Source organism: Centropristis striata, chromosome 2, assembly GCF_030273125.1.
Source record: "Centropristis striata isolate RG_2023a ecotype Rhode Island chromosome 2, C.striata_1.0, whole genome shotgun sequence".
NCBI classification, from domain to species: Eukaryota; Metazoa; Chordata; class Actinopteri; order Perciformes; family Serranidae; genus Centropristis; species Centropristis striata.
This window is the reverse complement of record NC_081518.1, coordinates 193,314-214,390: the sequence shown is the minus strand read 5'-3', so window position 1 is coordinate 214,390 and position 21,077 is coordinate 193,314. Positions and strand designations below refer to the sequence as shown.

General features: G+C 40.0%; 1 protein-coding gene across 1 annotated transcript; it reads right to left on the bottom strand.

The window, feature by feature from the left end:
- Window positions 1–3,694: 3,694 nt before the first annotated feature.
- On the bottom strand, window positions 3,695–20,029 carry lipca (lipase, hepatic a). The gene is made up of 9 exons (XM_059352249.1): window positions 19,788–20,029; window positions 16,671–16,858; window positions 13,268–13,447; window positions 13,034–13,151; window positions 11,591–11,824; window positions 8,562–8,804; window positions 8,066–8,180; window positions 6,247–6,465; window positions 3,695–4,880 (listed from the first exon to the last, which is right to left on the bottom strand). The coding sequence occupies exons 1-9, from the start codon at window positions 19,861–19,863 to the stop codon at window positions 4,748–4,750; spliced, it is 1,506 nt and encodes a 501-aa protein (XP_059208232.1). The 5' UTR covers window positions 19,864–20,029; the 3' UTR covers window positions 3,695–4,747.
- Window positions 20,030–21,077: the final 1,048 nt, after the last annotated feature.

The window sequence follows — 21,077 nt, the reverse complement described above, 5'->3', positions numbered from 1 at the left end:
GAAAACTAGAGCTTCTTGTTTTATTCTTGCTGCTGTTAACAGACATTCATGTGTTCATATTTTCAGTTGTTATTGGTTTCAGCCCAAAGCCATTCAGACTCTTTAACTGTAAAAATGTGTAGCTAATAAACCACATTGAAACATTTTTTTGTAACATTTTAATCGACTAAAATGTGCATCAGAGCTTACAAAAGTGGAAAATCTTCAATCTGCAGGTCTGAATGTGAGTTTCCCTCGCTGGGCTCGTTATCCATATTTCTTCAACCTTTCATTTACACTTTGGTCCTCGATGACAAAAACATTAAAACATGCTCATCATCACCGACAGTCATGGAAAATATTATCAGACCTCCTCGTTTTCTTCAGTTTCTTCTTTCAGAGTTGAATGTAAGAGCTGATATCTAGACAGTTTTTATTGGTAATAACCAACATCATGATCAATAAAACATGTTAAATGTCTAGATATCAGCTCTTACATTAAACTCTTATCAGATATTTTGTTGTTTTTATTATATTTGTCCAAACAAATGAACCTTTAGTTGAACCAGACATTAACATGAACAATAATTGAAGAAAAATTGTGGTCTAATCATTTTTTACATGACTGGACATCAGCCAACACATGAAAAATCAACACATTTTTATATTATAATCCACATTTAGGTTCAGTCTTTTTTTTGTGAGAATATAATAATGAACTTTTTCTGATATTAATTAGTCTTAACGCAGACGGAGCTTTGGTCTCTGACAGATGGACGAGTGAGAAGATTACTCTGAGATGCAGAATATAAAATATAAAATATATATATATAAAGTTATTTTATGAGGGGACAGCTTAATGTGTAAGAGTTGTTTTGCTGTGAGGACGTTGATGATATTCTAGATATTCTATGCAGATTAAACACAACAAACAGTGAACAAGAGAAATGCCTTCAAAGTGTCAATGTTTTCTCCTGAATGGTTCATAAATATTCTGTTTCTGTGTTCTCTGAACTAAATATTGACTCATTATTTCTTCGTGCTGCAGCAAAGTTTCTGAACAGATTTTTAATAATCTTCTGTTGCTTCTTTTGCTGATTCTTTGTTTTCTGGTGCTGCTGTTAGAGCTTTTATCTGCTTTACCTGGGGGCGGAGCTTAACCTTATTATTATTAATATGAGATTTAAAGGTGTGTGTGTGTGTGCCCGTGTGTGTGTGTGTGTGTGTGTGTGTGTGTGTGTGTGTGTGTGTGTGTGTGTGTGTGTGTGTGTGTGTGTGTGTGTGTGTGTGTGTGTGTGTGTGTGTGTGTGTGTGTGTGTGTGTGTGTGTGTGTGTGTGTGTGTGTGTGTGTGTGTGTGTGTGTGTGCGTGCGTGCGTGTGTGTGTGTGTGCCCGTGTGTGTGTGTGTGTGCCCGTGTGTGTGTGTGTGCCCGTGTGTGTGTGTGCCCGAGTGTGTGTGGGTGTGGGTGTGCCCGAGTGTGTGTGGGTGTGGGTGTGCCCGTGGGTGTGTGTGTGTGTGTATGTGTGTGTGTGCCCGTGTGTGTGTGTGTGCCCGTGTGTGTGTGTGTGCCCGTGTGTGTGTGCCCGTGTGTGTGTGTGTGCCCGTGTGTGTGTGCCCGTGTGTGTGTGTGTGCCCGTGTGTGTGTGTGTGTGCCCGTGTGTGTGTGTGTGTGTGTGTGTGTGTGTGCCCGTGTGTGTGTGTGTGCCCGTGTGTGTGTGTGTGCCCGTGTGTGTGTGTGTGCCCGTGTGCCCGTGTGTGTGTGTGTGTGCCTGTGTGTGTGTGTGTGTGTGTGTGTGTGTGCGCGTGTGAGAATCATCTTTATGTTGATAAAATGATATTTGTGTGTATTTCTGGGCGTTTGGGGTTAAACTCTGGGAAACTGTTTGTTTGTTCTCGTGTTGCTATGACGACGTTGATGAGGAAATGTTGCACTGAAGAGGAAGTAAAGATGTAAACAGAGAATCCAAAATGATATTTAGTCTGATTTTAATGTGTTTTATACAGCGTCTTCTATTGTCTTTTTGTTTTTATTTACCTTTTTCTTTTTGTTTTCCTGTTTTCCATTCTGCTTACTTTGAAAATTTTTACTAAATTTGCAAAGTTATTGTGCAAAAATATAATTTTTCTTTTGAACTACTTGAAATGCATTAATAAAGGAGAGTTGATCAAATGTTTGGTTTCACTGTTTCTATGAAAAAACTGATTTAATTTAATGTAGCGGCCGTTTGAACCAACGTTATAATAGATTTATTATATTATTTCTCATCAGTTTTAGTTTTAATTGTGTTGTGATTTTTTGTTTTCAAATTCAGTTAGTTTTTATTAGTTGTAGTGTAGTTTTTATTAGTTGTAGTTTAGTTTTTATTAGTTGTAGTGTAGTTTTTATTAGTTGTAGTTGAGTTTTTATTAGTTGTAGTTGAGTTTTTATTAGTTGTAGTTGAGTTTTTATTAGTTGTAGTTTAGTTTTTATTAGTTGAAGTTTAGTTTTTATTAGTTGTAGTTTAGTTTTTATTAGTTGTAGTTTAGTTTTTATTAGTTGTAGTTGAGTTTTTATTAGTTGTAGTTTAGTTTTTATTAGTTGTAGTTTAGTTTTTATTAGTTTTAGTTTAGTTTTTATTAGTTGTAGTTTAGTTTTTATTAGTTGTAATTTAGTTTTTATTAGTTGTAGTTTAGTTTTTATTAGTTGTAGTTGAGTTTTTATTAGTTTTAGTTTAGTTTTTATTAGTTGTAGTTGAGTTTTTATTAGTTTTAGTTTAGTTTTTATTAGTTGTAGTTTAGTTTTTATTAGTTGTAGTTTAGTTTTTATTAGTTGTAGTTTAGTTTTTATTAGTTTTAGTTTAGTTTTTATTAGTTGTAGTTGAGTTTTTATTAGTTTTAGTTTAGTTTTTATTAGTTGTAGTTGAGTTTTTATTAGTTTTAGTTTAGTTTTTATTAGTTGTAGTTTAGTTTTTATTAGTTGTAGTTTAGTTTTTATTAGTTGTAGTTTAGTTTTTATTAGTTGTAGTTTAGTTTTTATTAGTTTTAGTTTAGTTTTTATTAGTTGTAGTTTAGTTTTTATTAGTTGTAGTTTAGTTTTTATTAGTTGTAGTTTAGTTTTTATTAGTTGTAGTTTAGTTTTTATTAGTTGTAGTTTAGTTTTTATTAGTTGTAGTTGTTTTGTAATGGGGTATTTGTTGGGTCCAGATTCAATAAGGTCACAATAAATGTTTCCTTTATTTCCTTTGTCTGATCCATCTCAGCCCCAATAAGTTTATTAAGTCATAAAACCAGATAGATGAAATAGATTTCATATCAACCAAAAAGGTTTACGGATGAAAAAAGTTGACAAAGACAAGAACGAATGACATTTTACTATAATTTTAGTTAGTTTTAGAAGTTTTGTTATTTTGTTAGTTTTCGTTATATATTATATAATTATAATAATCTTGATGTGAACTGAGACCTGCATGGTTTAATCTTTGAGACAAACATTTATTATATATAATATAATATATTTAATATTCTGCTGGCCCCGCCCCTTTATCAGACGTCCACAAAAAGTCTCTTTAGTGCTCAGAAAAGATAAAACTTCTATTGATCCTCAGAGAGTAAATTTAGGTTCTGAAGCTGCACAAAGACAGAAATAAGTTCAGATAATAGAGATGTAAATAAAAAACAATAGACAACCAACAAATAGTAGAATGAACTTCATGAACAAAACAAAGGTATGATATTATATAATGTATAAGGTGATATAGTAATAATACTCAGGGTTTACTATATTAATATAATATAATGTATGATATGAGGTTTACTGCCTTTAACTGAAGCATTTTATTACATTCATTTTACTCTTAACTTTATGACTCTGTACTTTAATGTAACTCTTATTTTTATATATTTTTTCTCATATTTTATCTTCTGTTTTAGCTGTTTTTTCTCTTTGATTTTTAGGATTTTATTTAAATCTAAATGTCCTTTTTTAACTAGTTTTCCTGCCGTTTGTCCTGATGTTTGATACATAATATAAATATGAATATAATATAATATACATATATAAATACATTTATTTTACTTTTTTTAAACTAACTTTATACTAAATATACTTAACTATAACTCTGCACTTTAACTTTTACCCTTATATATATATTTTATATATTTTTTAAACTTTTATCCTGTTTTATCTTCTCTTTTAGCTGTTTTTTGTGTTTTTTCTCTCTTTTTGATTTGTAAGGTTTTGTTTCAGTTTAAGTTCTTTGTTTGGCCTGAAGTCATTTTTCATGACACAATAAAAGTCATTTATCAGGACGAGACGCTCTGACACACGTTTATGTTTACTCACAGCTCTGACATAAACAAACAAACAACAGAATAGAAAAGAGAAAAGTCTATTTATTGCTCAGGTTTGGGTTTGATTAACATGTGCATTAATAATACGAAGTTATTGGCAGACTAATGTCGGTTTTGATCATTAAACATAAGAAACATTTAGAAAATAAAATACATTAACAATGTTTGAATTAACGTCATGAAGGTCGTTGAACTGAGTTCGTTTTCTGGTTGTTTGAGTTGGAAAACCTTCAACTCTTCATTTCCTCTGAAAACTGCTCAGATCAATACTTAACGTTTATTTATTACATAACAAACTAACTTTAATGTTCCTCTGAACTGTAAACAGTCGTTTCCCAGAATTCCTCCATGAAACGTGTCTGTTCAGAGACAGCTTTAATAATTATTATTCCTCATTCTGAAGACTTCAATCAGCTTCTGTTCCTCTAACTCCAGGTTATTAAACGGCAGCAGAGCGTCCGCTGGGTTTCCTCCGGCGCTGTTTCTGTTTTTCTTCTTTGCAGCGAACAAACACTTTGTCCTGCGACATTTCAACGTGTTGATCATCGTCCGTCATCGAACAGAACGACGTCCTGAAACACACAAACAGAGTCAGTGAACAACTAAAATACCTGATTAGAGTTTCATTATATAGACATTTAACATGGTTTTATTGATAATTACCAACATCATCATCAATAAAACCATGTTAAATGTCTAGATAATTAAACTCTAATCAGGTATTTCAGTTGTTATCATTATATTTGTCCAAACTAATGAACCTTTAGACATTAAAATGAACAATAAATAAGAGAAAACACATGACTGTATAACATCAGCCAACACATGAAACATCAACACATTTTTATATTATAATCCACATTTAGGTTCTGATTTTTTGTGAGAATATAATAATTCACTTTTTCTGATATTCTGTTGTTGCTCTAATTAGTCTTAAAGCAGAAGAAGCTTGTATATGTATATATATGTCAATAAAATGTATATAAAAAATAAAAAAGAGAAACCGTGTGAACAGTCCGTTCATCATGAAGGATCATTTATATTATATTATATTTATATTCTGTGTCCACTAGGTGGCGTTAGAAGCCTGCGGAGGAATAAATGAAGGTTTCTCTGCATCATGTTTCTGTATCTGGAAACTATTATTATTATTTGGCAAATGTGTTTGTGTTTTCTTTATTTATTCTTCTGTTTGTTTTTTCTCTTTCTACAGAAGTGTGAACAACTCAAAATGTCTTTTGTGCAGAATAACTCAGCTGTAACAACATAAATCATAAAAACAGAAACAATACAAGATGAATTTCTCTAATAAATCTTTTTTTTAATTTAAATAAAATCTATTTTTTTTTATATATATATACATATATATAAAACACTTTTCCAAGTGTCATAAAGATTACATCCACATGTTATACAACAAACCTCTCCTGTCCTCTCCTCTCAGCTCTGTGTAAACAGCCTCTCCTGTCCTCTCCTCTCAGCTCTGTGTAAACAGCCTCTCCTGTCCTCTCCTCTCAGCTCTGTGTAAACAGCCTCTCCTGTCCTCTCCCCTCTGCTCAGTTTATTTTTGGCAACATTTTAACTGAGAAGTAGAATAAAGTGATTTTGAATTTTCAGTTTTATGGTTCGTTTTGGTTACTTTTTCTAATGGAAGCTTCTGTAACCTTTGATGTGTTCAAGGACTGTGGGAAAGTTCAGTTTCCCATGATAATGCCTGTTATTACAGTTAGTTTCTGTGATAAATTGTGAATTGTTGGCGATCTATTAAAGAACCATATTTCACAGAGCGGTTCAGAGGGTTAATGAAATAATGACCCACTAATTAATTATAAAATATGATGCAGTAAAATCGGGCCGTTCATTAATTATTGATGATATTTATTGATGATATTTATTGATGATATTTATTGATGGTTTGTTGAGATGCAGTGAACGTACCTCTCCTGCGTGTCTCCGGCCTTGACGCTGATCTTTCCGACCCTCAGCTGTGGTTTCTTGGCGCGTCCGCCCCACGGAACGATGTTCTGGACTCGGTTCCACACGTTCTTCCACAGAACCGATCCGTGCCAGTTGATCCGGAGCAGCATCAGATCCCCCAGATCTCTGTCCAGCGTGATCAGGAAGCTCAACGTCTGGTTCCCGTGAATCTGCTCCGAGCTGAAAGAGTTCAGAAAAACATAGAATAAATAAATAATAAATAAAAAACAACGATTATTAATCAACAGGCTGAAACATTTATTATTAGGGCCCGAACACTAACAGTACCAGGACCCTGTTGTTAGGGCCCGAACACTAACAGTACCAGGACCCTGTTGTTAGGGCCCGAACACTAACAGTACAAGGACCCTGTTGTTAGGGCCCGAACACTAACAGTGGAGGACCCTGTTGTTAGGGCCCGAACACTAACAGTGGAGGACCCTGTTGTTAGGGCCCGAACTCTAACAGTACAAGGACCCTGTTGTTAGGGCCCGAACACTAACAGTACCAGGACCCTGTTGTTAGGGCCCGAACTCTAACAGTACAAGGACCCTGTTGTTAGGGCCCGAACACTAACAGTACCAGGACCCTGTTGTTACGGCCCGAACACTAACAGTACCAGGACCCTGTTGTTAGGGCCCGAACACTAACAGTACGAGGACCCTGTTGTTAGGGCCTGAACACTAACAGTACCAGGACCCTGTTGTTAGGGCCCGAACACTAACAGTACGAGGACCCTGTTGTTAGGGCCTGAACACTAACAGTACCAGGACCCTGTTGTTAGGGCCCAAACACTAACAGTACGAGGACCCTGTTGAAATTGGTCCGTTTATTATAACGGTAAATGAATCGTGTTTTTGAGGCTTTATCATATTCAGAAACTCCCCAAATTTGGGACAAACTTCAATCCGGTTGTAAATTTACATATTTCATTGGTTTCAGCAATGGGCGTGGCTAAATGACCTACTAGCGCCCCCTAGAAATCAGCCCCTAAAACAGGTTTGTCGTAGAGACACGACATTTGGTCCATCCATGTCTCATGGGAAGACGAATCAAAAAGTCTCAAGAACCAAACTCCTCCTACAGATTTAATCCGATCGACTTGGGACTTGGTCAGTACCATCAAAAGGCCTTTGACATCAACAGTTATTAAAAGCTTTGCAGACCGTCACACTATGTGGGCGTGGCATGGCGGCAAATTATGGCGTTTTGGTATAAAACAGGAGACTGTATAACTTGACCATACATTGTCCAATCTGACTCAAACTTGTCCTGCATGATGATGGTCCATCACTGAACAGTTCTACATAACAATATTTCATAAAGCCCCGCCCCTTATAGATTAGCCACGCCCCGTTTTCATAACGAATGAACCGTTTGTCCTAGAAACTTGTATGATGTGTCAGTTAACTCAGAGAAAGCCAATTTAATTCTCCCGCCCATTTACACTAGCCACGCCCCCTTTCATAACTCATCACCCGTTTGTCGTACACTCTTTCCAGAGGGGGCGTGGCCTCCATGACGGCTCCACGCTGCTAGGTCCCGTTCTTCTTTAATCTAAGTTGTTCTGGTGAGCAGCTTCAGCAGGACGTCGTCTCTTCTCTGGTTTCCTCTTTGAAGGAAAACACGTCGGGGAATAGAGTCTCTAGTAAATAATTCACTCCATCATCCCGTTTATAGATCTCTTTCATGCTGTTGTTTCCATGTGTGTCAGCTGCTCTTCCTCTTTATGAACAGCTGCATATTGATAACATGTGATGTAACGAGGTTCAGTACTCACACGGTGATGGAGACGTCTCCACTCTCCTCCTTTGTTCCCGTCAGCGAGACGCTGATCGTGGGCTCCATGCTCTCCAGCTGCTCCACAAACTGGATCCTCAACTGGTAATGAAAGACTGCAGGAGAAACAGAGGAGGAAGAGGAGGAAGAGGAAGAACAACTCTGAGCTTGTTTTCTCTGTTGCAACAAGAAGAAAAGAAAAGATGAACTTCTATTGATCCTCAGAGGGTAAATTTAGCTTCTGAAGCTGCACAAAGACAGAAATATGTTCAGATAATAGAGATGTAAATAAAAATAGACAACCAGTAAATGAGTAGAATGAACTGTATAAGAGCAAAACAAAGTTATGAGTGACAGTATTATTTTTTATAGAACTTTTGTCATGTTATATCTTCTGTTTTAGCTGTTTTCTAAGGTTTCTAAAACCATGGTTCTTGATAAAACAGTGACCGGTCGGAGTATAAACGGTGTGTTAGTGATTGTGAGGACGTCTGTACGTTTGTAAGGCATCCTGGAGCCGGTCTTCAGGTAAAGCCTCTTGCTGTTCCCGCTGCGGACCTTCCTGACGTTGTATCCTAAAGTGTTGCAGCGGTTCTTCCGACAGTCCAGACAAACTCCCTTATCGAACGCTCCTCCGTCGCTGCACCTGTAGGCCGTGCTCTGCTTGTCTTTGTTCATCAGAGAGTCGATGAACAGGTGGACGGAGCGCTCATGGGCACATTTCACCGTCTGCTGGAAACCTGCAGCAGCAAATAATAAACACATTTAAACATTTAAAACATTTAAAACCTGCAGCAGCAAATAATAAACACATTTAAACATTTAAAACCTTCAGCAGGAAATAATAAACACATTTAAAACATTTAAAACATTTAAAACCTGCAGCAGCAAATAATAAACACATTTAAAACATTTTAAACCTGCAGCAGCAAATAATAAACACATTTAAACATTTAAAACCTGCAGCAGCAAATAATAAACACATTTAAACATTTAAAACATTTAAAACCTTCAGCAGGAAATAATAAACACATTTAAACATTTAAAACATTTAAAACCTTCAGCAGGAAATAAACACATAGTGGACATTTAAAACCCTTAAATGAATGTTTTTACCATGAACAACTCCATTTTATGGTAAAAAATAACACAATAAATTATTTATTTTTGAAATATACTTCATGTAAACTGGATTATTGATGGTTATATTATTGGATCATATCATATATGAAAGATTAGCATTACAAAATGAATATGCATTAATATTTTTGTTGCAGTGTCATAAAAATACAACATTATATTAAGGCTGCAATTAATGATTATTTTCATTATGGATTAATCTGTCGATTATTTAAACAATGAATCGATTAGTTGTTTGGTGAGTAAAATGTATAAAAATATCAATGAGTGTCTCCAAACCACAAGATGTCGTCCTCAAATCTCTTGTTTTGTCCACAAACCAAAGAGATATTCAGTTTATTGTCATAAAGGAACAAAGAAACCAGAAATATTCACATTGAAAAGCTGAAATCAGAGAATTTGGACTTATTGTCTTTAAAAAACTGATCAAACCAATTATTCTATAATCAAAATAGTTGACGATTAATTTAATAATCAATTATTGTTCCATTAATAGAATAATTGTTGCAGCTCTACATTGTTTTTCAATCATTTCCACACTAAATATTCTCCTGTTGGTTGAGAAGCTAAAGCACAAATGTGACAAATGTTATTAGTGGATTGACTCATTATGTCCTCCTGTCTCATCATGTCCTCCTGTCTCATTATGTCCTCCTGTCTCATCATGTCCTCCTGTCTCATTATGTCCTCCTGTCTCATCATGTCCTCCTGTCTCATTATGTCCTCCTGTCTCATCATGTCCTCCTGTCTCATTATGTCCTCCTGTCTCATCATGTCCTCCTGTCTCATTATGTCCTCCTGTCTCATCATGTCCTCCTGTCTCATCATGTCCTCCTGTCTCATTATGTCCTCCTGTCTCATCATGTCCTCCTGTCTCATTATGTCCTCCTGTCTCATTATGTCCTCCTGTCTCATCATGTCCTCCTGTCTCATCATGTCCTCCTGTCTCATCATGTCTTCCTGTCTCATTATGTCCTCCTGTCTCATTATGTCCTCCTGTCTCATCATGTCCTCCTGTCTCATCATGTCCTCCTGTCTCATTATGTCCTCCTGTCTCATTATGTCCTCTCTGATGTCCCTCTGAAGAGACATAACTAATACCGTGAGGCCTGAGCTGAGCTGTGAGGAGCAGTGAGGAGCAGTGGGGAGCAGTGAGGAGCTGTGAGGAGCAGTGGGGAGCTGTGAGGAGCAGTGGGGAGCAGTGAGGAGCAGTGAGGAGCTGTGGGGAGCAGTGAGGAGCTGTGAGGAGCTGTGAGGAGCAGTGAGGAGCTGTGGGGAGCAGTGAGGAGCAGTGAGGAGCTGTGAGGAGCAGTGAGGAGCTGTGAGGAGCAGTGAGGAGCTGTGAGGAGCAGTGGGGAGCTGTGAGGAGCAGTGGGGAGCAGTGAGGAGCAGTGAGGAGCTGTGGGGAGCAGTGAGGAGCTGTGAGGAGCTGTGAGGAGCAGTGAGGAGCTGTGGGGAGCAGTGAGGAGCTGTGAGGAGCAGTGGGGAGCTGTGAGGAGCAGTGAGGAGCAGTGAGGAGCAGAGAGGAGCTGTGAGGAGCAGTGGGGAGCTGTGAGGAGCTGTGAGGAGCAGTGGGGAGCTGTGAGGAGCAGTGAGGAGCTGTGAGGAGCTGTGAGGAGCAGTGAGGAGCTGTGAGGAGCAGTGAGGAGCAGTGAGGAGCAGTGGGGAGCTGTGAGGAGCAGTGAGGAGCAGTGAGGAGCAGAGAGGAGCAGTGAGGAGCTGTAGCCTGGAGGCAGGACTGATCACATGTCTCTGATTATGGATGACGGAGGCTTTGATGCGTCTCTCTGTCACATTATGCGGATGTGTTTGGATCCATAAATCAGAGAGCTGCTGGAGTCTCTGAGGATTAAATTAAAGTCATGTGTCCAAACAGTCAAACAGAGACTGTCAACATGAGGAGAGACGAGCGGAGAGTTTCCTCTGAACCAATTAACAAATAAAAACTGTTGTGATAGAGACGAGGAGAACCAGAGTTATTACCAAAATAAAACCACTCCTGCAAACACGACACTTCTTAAAACCTTAAAACACCACGTAGAGTTCTGATTTTAGGTTTTTTATGATTTCATGATTTTAGGTTTTTATGTGAATACATGCATATTTTATTTTGTGCGGGCAGTGAATTTTATTTATTTTCATTTTATTCTATTGTATCCCATTGTATTTCAGTGTTTTATTGTCTCCTTTTTTTTATTGTATTTTAAATATATTTTAAATATATTTTAATAAAGTTTTAATAAAGTTTTCTCACCGTGGATTCCGTACTGACTGATGTTATTCTATATATTTTAAATATATTTTAATAAAGTTTTCTCACCGTGCAGTCCATACTGACTGATGTTATTCTATATATTTTAAATGTATTTTAATAAAGTTTTCTCACCGTGGATTCCGTACTGGCTGATGTGCTCGTAGATGTTGTGCAGGTTGCATCCCGGCTGGAAGTTTCCTCCGTTTGGGTAAAAGTCGTAATGTCCGACGGCCTGTTTGATGCCGACGCTGAGGCCCAGACGCTCCGTGGTGAAGGTGTGGATGGCGTCCACGAACTCCGCGTCATCAGGAGACAGACGGTCTGACGGGTGGACGCCCTCAAACAGGGGCCCCGCGGGGTCCAGACCTGCACAGGACAACATTATTACAACACAGATACACTAGTCTCAGGGGCCCCGCGGGGTCCAGACCTGCACAGGACAACATTATTACAACACAGATACACTAGTCTCAGGGGCCCCGCGGGGTCCAGGCCTGCACAGGACAACATTATTACAACACAGATACACTAGTCTCAGGGGCCCCGCGGGGTCCAGACCTGCACAGGACAACATTATTACAACACAGATACACTAGTCTCAGGGGCCCCGCGGGGTCCAGACCTGCACAGGACAACATTATTACAACACAGATACACTAGTCTCAGGGGCCCCGCGGGGTCCAGGCCTGCACAGGACAACATTATTACAACACAGATACACTAGTCTCAGGGGCCCCGCGGGGTCCAGGCCTGCACAGGACAACATTATTACAACACAGATACACTAGTCTCAGGGGCCCCGCGGGGTCCAGACCTGCACAGGACAACATTATTACAACACAGATACACTAGTTTCAGGGGCCCCGCGGGGTCCAGACCTGCACAGGACAACATTATTACAACACAGATACACTAGTCTCAGGGGCCCCGCGGGGTCCAGACCTGCACAGGACAACATTATTACAACACAGATACACTAGTCTCAGGGGCCCCGCGGGGTCCAGACCTGCACAGGACAACATTATTACAACACAGATACACTAGTCTCAGGGGCCCTGCGGGGTCCAGACCTGCACAGGACAACATTATTACAACACAGATACACTAGTCTCAGGGGCCCTGCGGGGTCCAGACCTGCACAGGACAACATTATTACAACACAGATACACTAGTCCCAGGGGCCCCGCGGGGTCCAGACCTGCACAGGACAACATTATTACAACACAGATACACTAGTCTCAGGCGCCCCGCAGGGTCCAGACCTCAACAGGGACACAACGGAGACTATTACAACAAAGATACAGTACTGGTGGGGTCCCACAGGGATCCATCCTAGGACCATTATTATTCATTATTACACACACACACTTTTTTTTCTCATTTTGACATTTTCTTCGTGACTTTGACATTTTTTTTTTTGTGACTTCACGTCACTTTTATATTAATTTATATATATTTTGCAACTTTTAAAGAGGTGCACAATGATTAAAGATTATAGTATAAATGTATATTTAGCAGATGATGTTTGTTTTGGCCAAAGCACAATTATGACGTTAAGCTTGTAGAAAAACTCACCAGTAATCCTTCCGATCTTCTCTGAACCTTCCAGGTGACTTCCAGCGAATCCAGAGATGTGAGCTCCGAGGCTGTAGCCGATCAGATGAACCTTTCCAACCGGGAACTGGTAGTTCACCTGTTACATTAATAGAGTTATTCAGAAAACAACCTGAACTATCTGGTCCCTGCGTGGTGTTTAATCTGCCTCCTCTATATCTAAATGTATGACTGTATCATAGATAGTTAGTTGACCTGCAGCGAGAGCAGCAGCTGAGCGATGTCCTTCCCAACCGTCCTGGTGCTCTGAGCAGCCGTCGGGTAGTGTTGGTGCGCCAGCGGCAGCCAGTCGGTGATCACCACGTTGACGTCTACGAGAGTCGTCTTCAGGGTGGAGGCCAACCTGAACACCCAGCCCTCCATCATCCCGTCCAGCTGACACACACAGGACACAGTTAGAACCTCAACAGAACATATCAAGGCTCATAATCTGGCTTCCTACTAGAACGTGTTGACGTTCTGTAATGTCTCTGGACCCTCTGGAGCCCAGCCCTGTTCTCCACTTCCCTCCACAGTAATGAGACTTTACTACAGTTTTTATTTGAGTAAAACCAGAGATATGGTCAAATGTATTTAGTATAGAAATATAGAACCAGATGTTCTCCTCATTTTACCACTTATATGTTATATTTGCAACCTGTGTTCACATTAACAACATTTAAAATCTTCAGTGATTGTGTGTTAAAAGTTTTTTTAAAAATACTGAAAAACAATGAAAAGGATTCAAAAGCAGATAAAGTAGCTCAAACTATAAAGGGTTAAAACTTCAAGATAAAAGTGAATATATGCTAAAATAAATATAGTCTTCTTACTGGAGTCATATCTGTGATTCTGAGGATTTCTAAAGGTTTAATATTCTGTATTCAACCTCTGAAACGCTCCATTAACCTGTTACTGTCCAAAGAGCTTGTTGGTGTTAGTGGTCAGTGGGTGTTTAGGGGGAGATAGCAGGTCAACAATAAGACTCATAGAAGAGGTGAACATCATCTGAAAGCACCGAACACCGAACACCGAACACCGAGCACCGAAAAAAGAACACCGAACACCTTACACCGAACACCGAGCACCGAAAAAAGAACACCGAACACCGAACACCGATCACCGAACACCGAACACCGAGCACCGAACACCGAGCACCGAAAAAAGAACACCGTACACCGTACACCGAACACCGTACACCGAGCACCAAACACCGAGCACCGAAAAAAGAACACCGTACACCGTACACCGAACACCGTACACCGAGCACCAAACACCGAGCACCGAACACCGAGCACCAAACACCGAGCACCGAACACCGAGCACCGAACACCGAGCACCGAGCACCAAACACCGTACACTGAACACCGAGCACCAAACACCGAACACCGAGCACCGTACACCGAACACCGAGCACCGTACACCGAACACCGAGCACCGAAAAAAGAACACCGAACACCGAACAACGAACACCGTACACCGAACACCGAACACCGTACACCGAGCACCGAACACCGAACACCGAACACCGAGCACCGAACACCGAACAACGAACACCGAACACCGAACACCGAGCACCGAACACCGAACACCGTACAACGAACACCGAGCACCGAACACCGAACAACGAACACCGAGCACCGAACACCGAACAACGAACACCGAACACCGAGCACCGAACACCGAACACCGTACAACGAACACCGAGCACCGAAAAAAGAACACCGTACACCGTACACCGAACACCGTACACCGAGCACCAAACACCGAGCACCGAACACCGAGCACCGAACACCGAGCACCGAGCACCGAACACCGAGCACCGAACACCGAGCACCAAACACCGAGCACCGAACACCGAGCACCAAACACCGAGCACCGAACACCGAGCACCGAGCACCAAACACCGAGCACCGAACACCGAGCACCGAGCACCGAACACCGAGCACCGAGCACCAAACACCGTACACTGAACACCGAGCACCAAACACCGAACACCGAGCACCGTACACCGAACACCGAGCACCGTACACCGAACACCGAGCACCGAAAAAAGAACACCGAACACCGAACAACGAACACCGTACACCGAACACCGAACACCGTACACCGAGCACCGAACACCGAACACCGAGCACCGAACACCGAACAACGAACACCGAACACCGAACACCGAGCACCGAACACCGAACACCGTACAACGAACACCGAGCACCGAAAAAAGAACACCGTACACCGTACACCGAACACCGTACACCGAGCACCAAACACCGAGCACCGAACACCGAGCACCAAACACCGAGCACCGAACACCGAGCACCGAGCACCGAACACCGAGCACCGAACACCGAGCACCAAACACTGAGCACCGAACACCGAGCACCGAGCACCGAACACCGAGCACCGAACACCGAGCACCGAGCACCGAACACCGAACACCGAGCACCGAACACCGAACAACGAACACCGAACACCGAACACCGAGCACCGAACACCGAACACCGTACAACGAACACCGAGCACCGAACACCGAACAACGAGCACCGAGCACCGAACACCGAACAACGAACACCGAACACCGAACACCGAGCACCGAACACCGAACACCGAACACCGTACAACGAACACCGAGCACCGAACACCGAACAACGAACACCGAACACCGAACACCGAGCACCGAACACCGTACACCGAAAACCGAACACCGTACACCGAGCACCGAACACCGAACACCGAACACCGTACAACGAGCACCGAACACCGAACAACGAACACCGAACACCGAGCACCGAGCACCGAACACCGAACACCGTACAACGAACACCGAGCACCGAACACCGAACACCGAACACCGAGCACCGAACACCGAGCACCGAGCACCGAACACCGAGCACCGAGCACCGAGCACCGGTCCCTACAGCTATAGCTGTCACAGTTTGGTGCTTGGTTCGGTTCAGAGACGCTAAAAAACAGACTCAGTTGATCATCAATCAGCTCTCAGACTGGAGCGTGTTTCCATTAAAGTTGAAGCAAATTTTGAAGCAGAATTTTTAAATGTTGCATTAAAGAAAATGATAATTTGGGACGTTTCCATCAGTTGGTTAAGAGCGAATAAACAAAGCTGCAGTAACAGACTTTGGTCAGAAGATGGCGGCGGATGACATTTAACATGGTTTTATTGATGATAACCAACATCATTATGAATAAAACCATGTTAAATGTCTAGATATCAGCTCTTACATTAAACTCTTATCAGATATTTCTGTTGTTATCATTATATTTGTCCAAACACATGAACATTTAGTTGTATTAAAATTAACAATAAATTAAAGCAAACAAGGTGGTCTAATAATATTTTCCATGACTGTATATATATATAACAGATTAATAAAAATAATACATGGATATCTGAGTTTTTCACACTGTGGGACGTTTAACTGGGTCCTCGCAGGGCGTCTTTCATGTTTACTTCATGTTCTGTTACTTCAGGACACCTCAGGGATTTCTATGCTACATTTACATGTGAAACTATGCCAGCAGTCATCCATCCATGAAGCTGAGCTGCGTGTTTTGTATGCAGTGGTTTAAGGCAGCGGAGTGGAAGAGGAGTTGACCTTACCGACCACCCGTGAGTGATGATGATGAGGGGATTACTGCTGTTGAAGCCACAGGAGGTGAAGGTCTGCAGCTGCAGAGGGTCCAAGGTGCAGTTCTCCTCCTCACCTCCAGAGAACATCCTGAAGGATGAAGTGCTGCCAGCAGGCTGGTTCTCACTGAGGAGAACCTTCTGCTGCAGGATGGCTGCTCCTGGAAACAAACAGATACACTTATCTGTTGGTTCTCCTGGTGTTCTAACTCCACTTATCTGTTTGTTCTCCTGGTGTTCTAACTCCACTTATCTGTTTGTTCTCCTGGTGTTCTAACTCCACTTATCTGTTGGTTCTCCTGGTGTTCTAACTCCACTTATCTGTTGGTTCTCCTGGTGTTCTAGCTCCACTTATCTGTTTGTTCTGGTTCCTCTGTTTGTTCTCTGTGTGTTTACAGTCAGGTCAATCATTACACATGAACTCCACCTGTCCACTCCACAGCAGAATAAATCTTTTAATTTGGGTTTTGAATAAATGATCTGAGAGTAAACAAACGTCCTGCTGAGGCCTTTATGGGTGAATTATGACTCAAAGGGCCCCGGGGCCCAGAAAAGGCCCCACCACGCCTCTCACACAGGACCAAGACACACACTTTACTGCTGAGACTCTTTTTGTTGTTGCTCTGTGTCACTTTAGAGTCGTTTTCTACATTTTGTTCTTTTTCTATGATTGTTTGAGCCTTTGAAGTTGTCGTTCTACATCTCTTTGTGGTTGTTTGCCTTGGTTTTTATTTGTTTTGTGTCCTTTTGTAGTTATTTTGTGTCTATTTGATAGTTGTTTTAGCTATTTTCAAAGTTATGTGAGTCTCTTTGCAGCTGTTTGCCTCTTTATAGTTGTCTTGTGTCTGTTTGTTGTCATTTTGTGTTCCTTTGTAGTTGTTTTTCTCTCAATGCTGTTGTGTCTCTTTGCAGTTGTTTGGCTATATTTGTAGTTGTTTTGTGTCTCTTTGTGGTCATTTTGAGTATCTTCCTGCTTGGTTTGTGTCTTTTTGAGAGATATTTTATCGGTAAAGGCCAGAGGGGCCCCTGACTCTATATATAGAGTATATATATATATATATATATATATGAGTCTGATCCAGTGGATGTGATCCAGTGGATGTGATCCAGTGGATGTGATCCAGACTCTCTGCTCCTCCTCGTGTCTGATATAATCTCCTCCTGATGAACAACATCAGCTTCTCTTTAACTTTAACCAACTCTATCATTACAGTTCCTCTCTAACTGTCATTGATTCATGTCCAGAACTTTTATTATTTTACTTTTCAATGATAATAAACCAGAAACTCGGCGCCTCGACGCTCGCTGATCCAGTTGCTGGTTGCTGATATCATGAAAACATTTTCACAGTGAAAGTCATGAAACATAATTATCCATCAATCATCTGCTGGTTGAATCCCACATTTCTTGGTGTGTCTCTTCACTTTATGACTGTTTATTTATCAGAACACGGAGGTCAATTAAAGCCGTCTGACTCATTAGTCACCACAGTGTCCTCTATTAATCTCACTCTCTAATTACTTTAATACTGTTTGTGCAATATAAAAGTGTGTTTGATGCTCTGATAGTTTCCATGTGACCCTGAGACGAGTTTACTTCACTGTTTAATGACCGAATTCACCAAATCAAATTCATTTTAGAATTATTATGAACAAATTGAACTAATGTAACTGAAGCAGATCTAATAAAAAAGCCCAATATTTAGGAGCTAATGTTTGTTTATTATCTGTATGTTGAACTATAATGTACAGTTCATTCATCCTATAATTAAAACACTAAATACAACAAAAGAAATAACTAGCAGAAATAACTAACCCTAACCCTAAATATCAATTCAGCCCCCAAAATAATCAATAAATAATATAAAAAATAATAATAAAACAAAAGACGTGTTTTTCAATGACACAAGAACAAAATGTGAAGAAACCAGGAGATAAAATCTCAGTTCTTGGAGTCGTTTGATATATTTTTATGTATTTTTCATTAATATTATTCAAATGAAAGATAAAATGAGAGAGAGCTGCTGACTGTTTGAGGTTTAATCGTTTTAAAACACACTTTGTGTAGCTGAAGTTCATTTTCACTTCTAGAGGAGAGAAGATCCGTCAATTTAGATAAAAGATATTTTAATGTTTACGCTGTAAAACATTGAAGTTGTATTAAGAATATGTCATATTTATTAAGTTACTGTTGATGTTTATTGTAAATTAAACTTCTGAGGAAATTTTGTGAAGAAAAAAAAAAGTTTTAAAAATGTTTTGAACTGTAGTTTGGTGACTTTAACTGTCAGCAGGAGTTTGAACCTGATTACATAATTACATAGTTACATAATGTTGCTCCCAACATGTGAACTTTGTGACATCAGGCTGAGTAATTATTAATATAATGTTTATATACTAATATTTAGGCTGTTCATTCATAAAGGCAGTAAGGTAACATTTTATAATCAGAGTAAAAATAATAAAGTTAAATAATGTTAAACTAATGCATCATTAATTATTGTGGCATCTGTCATATCTCCCCTTTGTTTACCATTAATAAAATCATCTAGCATGGGACAACTGACAGATTAAGTGGAGATCATAAAAATAGCATCACATTTCCTGTGAGAATAATCTGTAAAAAACAATCTATCATTTAAAACACCAGCAGCTGTGGTCAAATTACAGATTGGGTTTTCTACTGTAAATTTAAATGTGAATATCAGCAAAAACTATAATTTAGACTGAGAAGTCCCTTATTTTTAGGTTAATTGTGTCCTTGTAACAATATATCTTCATAATAATCTTTATAAAACGTTGTGCTTTCTACAGTTTTTCAAAAGTTTTGTACTATTCTTTGATTTACGATAACTAAAAGTGTCTACTACGGTGATATGCATTTTTAATTTTACGCCCCATTTCTCATGCAATTTGAGAGTTTTACTGTAATTTCTCCAAACATTTTTACAGTGTATGTTGTGTTCTGGATGAGCTAATGCAACAGTTCATCCTTCATTAATTCATGCATTAAATCATCAGTTAAACGTTATGTAATCGTATGATTTGTCCCCAAATATCTTTCATCTCACCACCACAACACGTGACTCACCTGATCTGGAGACTTTCTTTGCCTCGTTGAGGTGAAACGTGAGCAGCAGACAGAAGACGACTCTGACCACAGACATGCTGCCGGACACTCACAGGTTAATCCTCTAAAACAGCTGTTTTTATCAGGTGAAACACAGTTATAATGAGCCGAGGGCCTCCAGTAACTCTTTAGATTATTACAGTCAGAGTGTTAAACTCACGACTCTGTAGAGAGAGAGGGACACCAGGACTCACAGGTCAGGACAAGAGATTTGGTCGAGTGCTGATTGGCTGCAGGCCGACAGGTCGACACGTAGTGACAGAGCAAAGGTAAGGGGGGGGGGGGGGGGGGGGGGGGTTCAACCGGCTGATAGTCACTGAGAGAGACCTCACATCCTTTATTCACACTGATAATAAAAAGCTGTTTAAAACCAGATCAATGATCTAACACTTCTAAATCTAAAGTTTTTTTTATCTTGGTAAGAACCAAATAATCATCAGGTCACTCTGCTCGGGCCAGTTCATCACTGCTGGCAGCTTTATTTATCTGGTTTAAGAGTTCATTTATTATTCTAAGTGTTCAACATGCTGATTTCTAGATTTAATAATCTTAATTTAATAAATCTTGTCAAGGTAAATTATCTGTACATGCAGCAAGATCATTTCCCTCAGATTTACTGTTTGATCTGGTTTTTAAACACCTTTTTTATCAGTTTAGACCCTGTCATCTCCAAGTTGCAAGAATAAGTCAAATAAATGACTTTATGTAGTTTTTACAGAAGGTTAAAGCTGAAATTGAACCCACAGTGAAACATTTAGGAATGTGGAGCGTTTTGCTCATTTTCGCCACTCCTGTTTGAACAAGTGACAGTCGCTGTACCTGCTGTACTCAGAGTTCCCTCTCAGCTTATCTTTCTCTGGGAATCAACTCAATCAGTTACTATCAAACTAGATCTCAGCATTTTACTATTTTAGGATATCAAAGACAAACAGCTGGATCAACTCCAGCCCAAACATCTCTGTTTGTTCTGTGTTTGTTCTGTGTTTGTTCTGTGTTTGTTCTCTGTTTGTTCTGTGTTTGTTCTGTGTTTGTTCTGTTTGTTCTCTGTCTGTTTGGAGTCAAATATTACAACTCGCATGCACTGTTACACTACAGGCCAAAAGTTATGGATCAACTTAAATGTTGTGTCTTTGTTAAAACCAGTGTGTATTCTTTGTATTTCTGGATGTGTTTACTACATGATCAGACTTTACCTGTATTGAATTGAAGGGTTAGGGCTAGTTTTCTTTTTCAACACAGAGGAAAAACAAT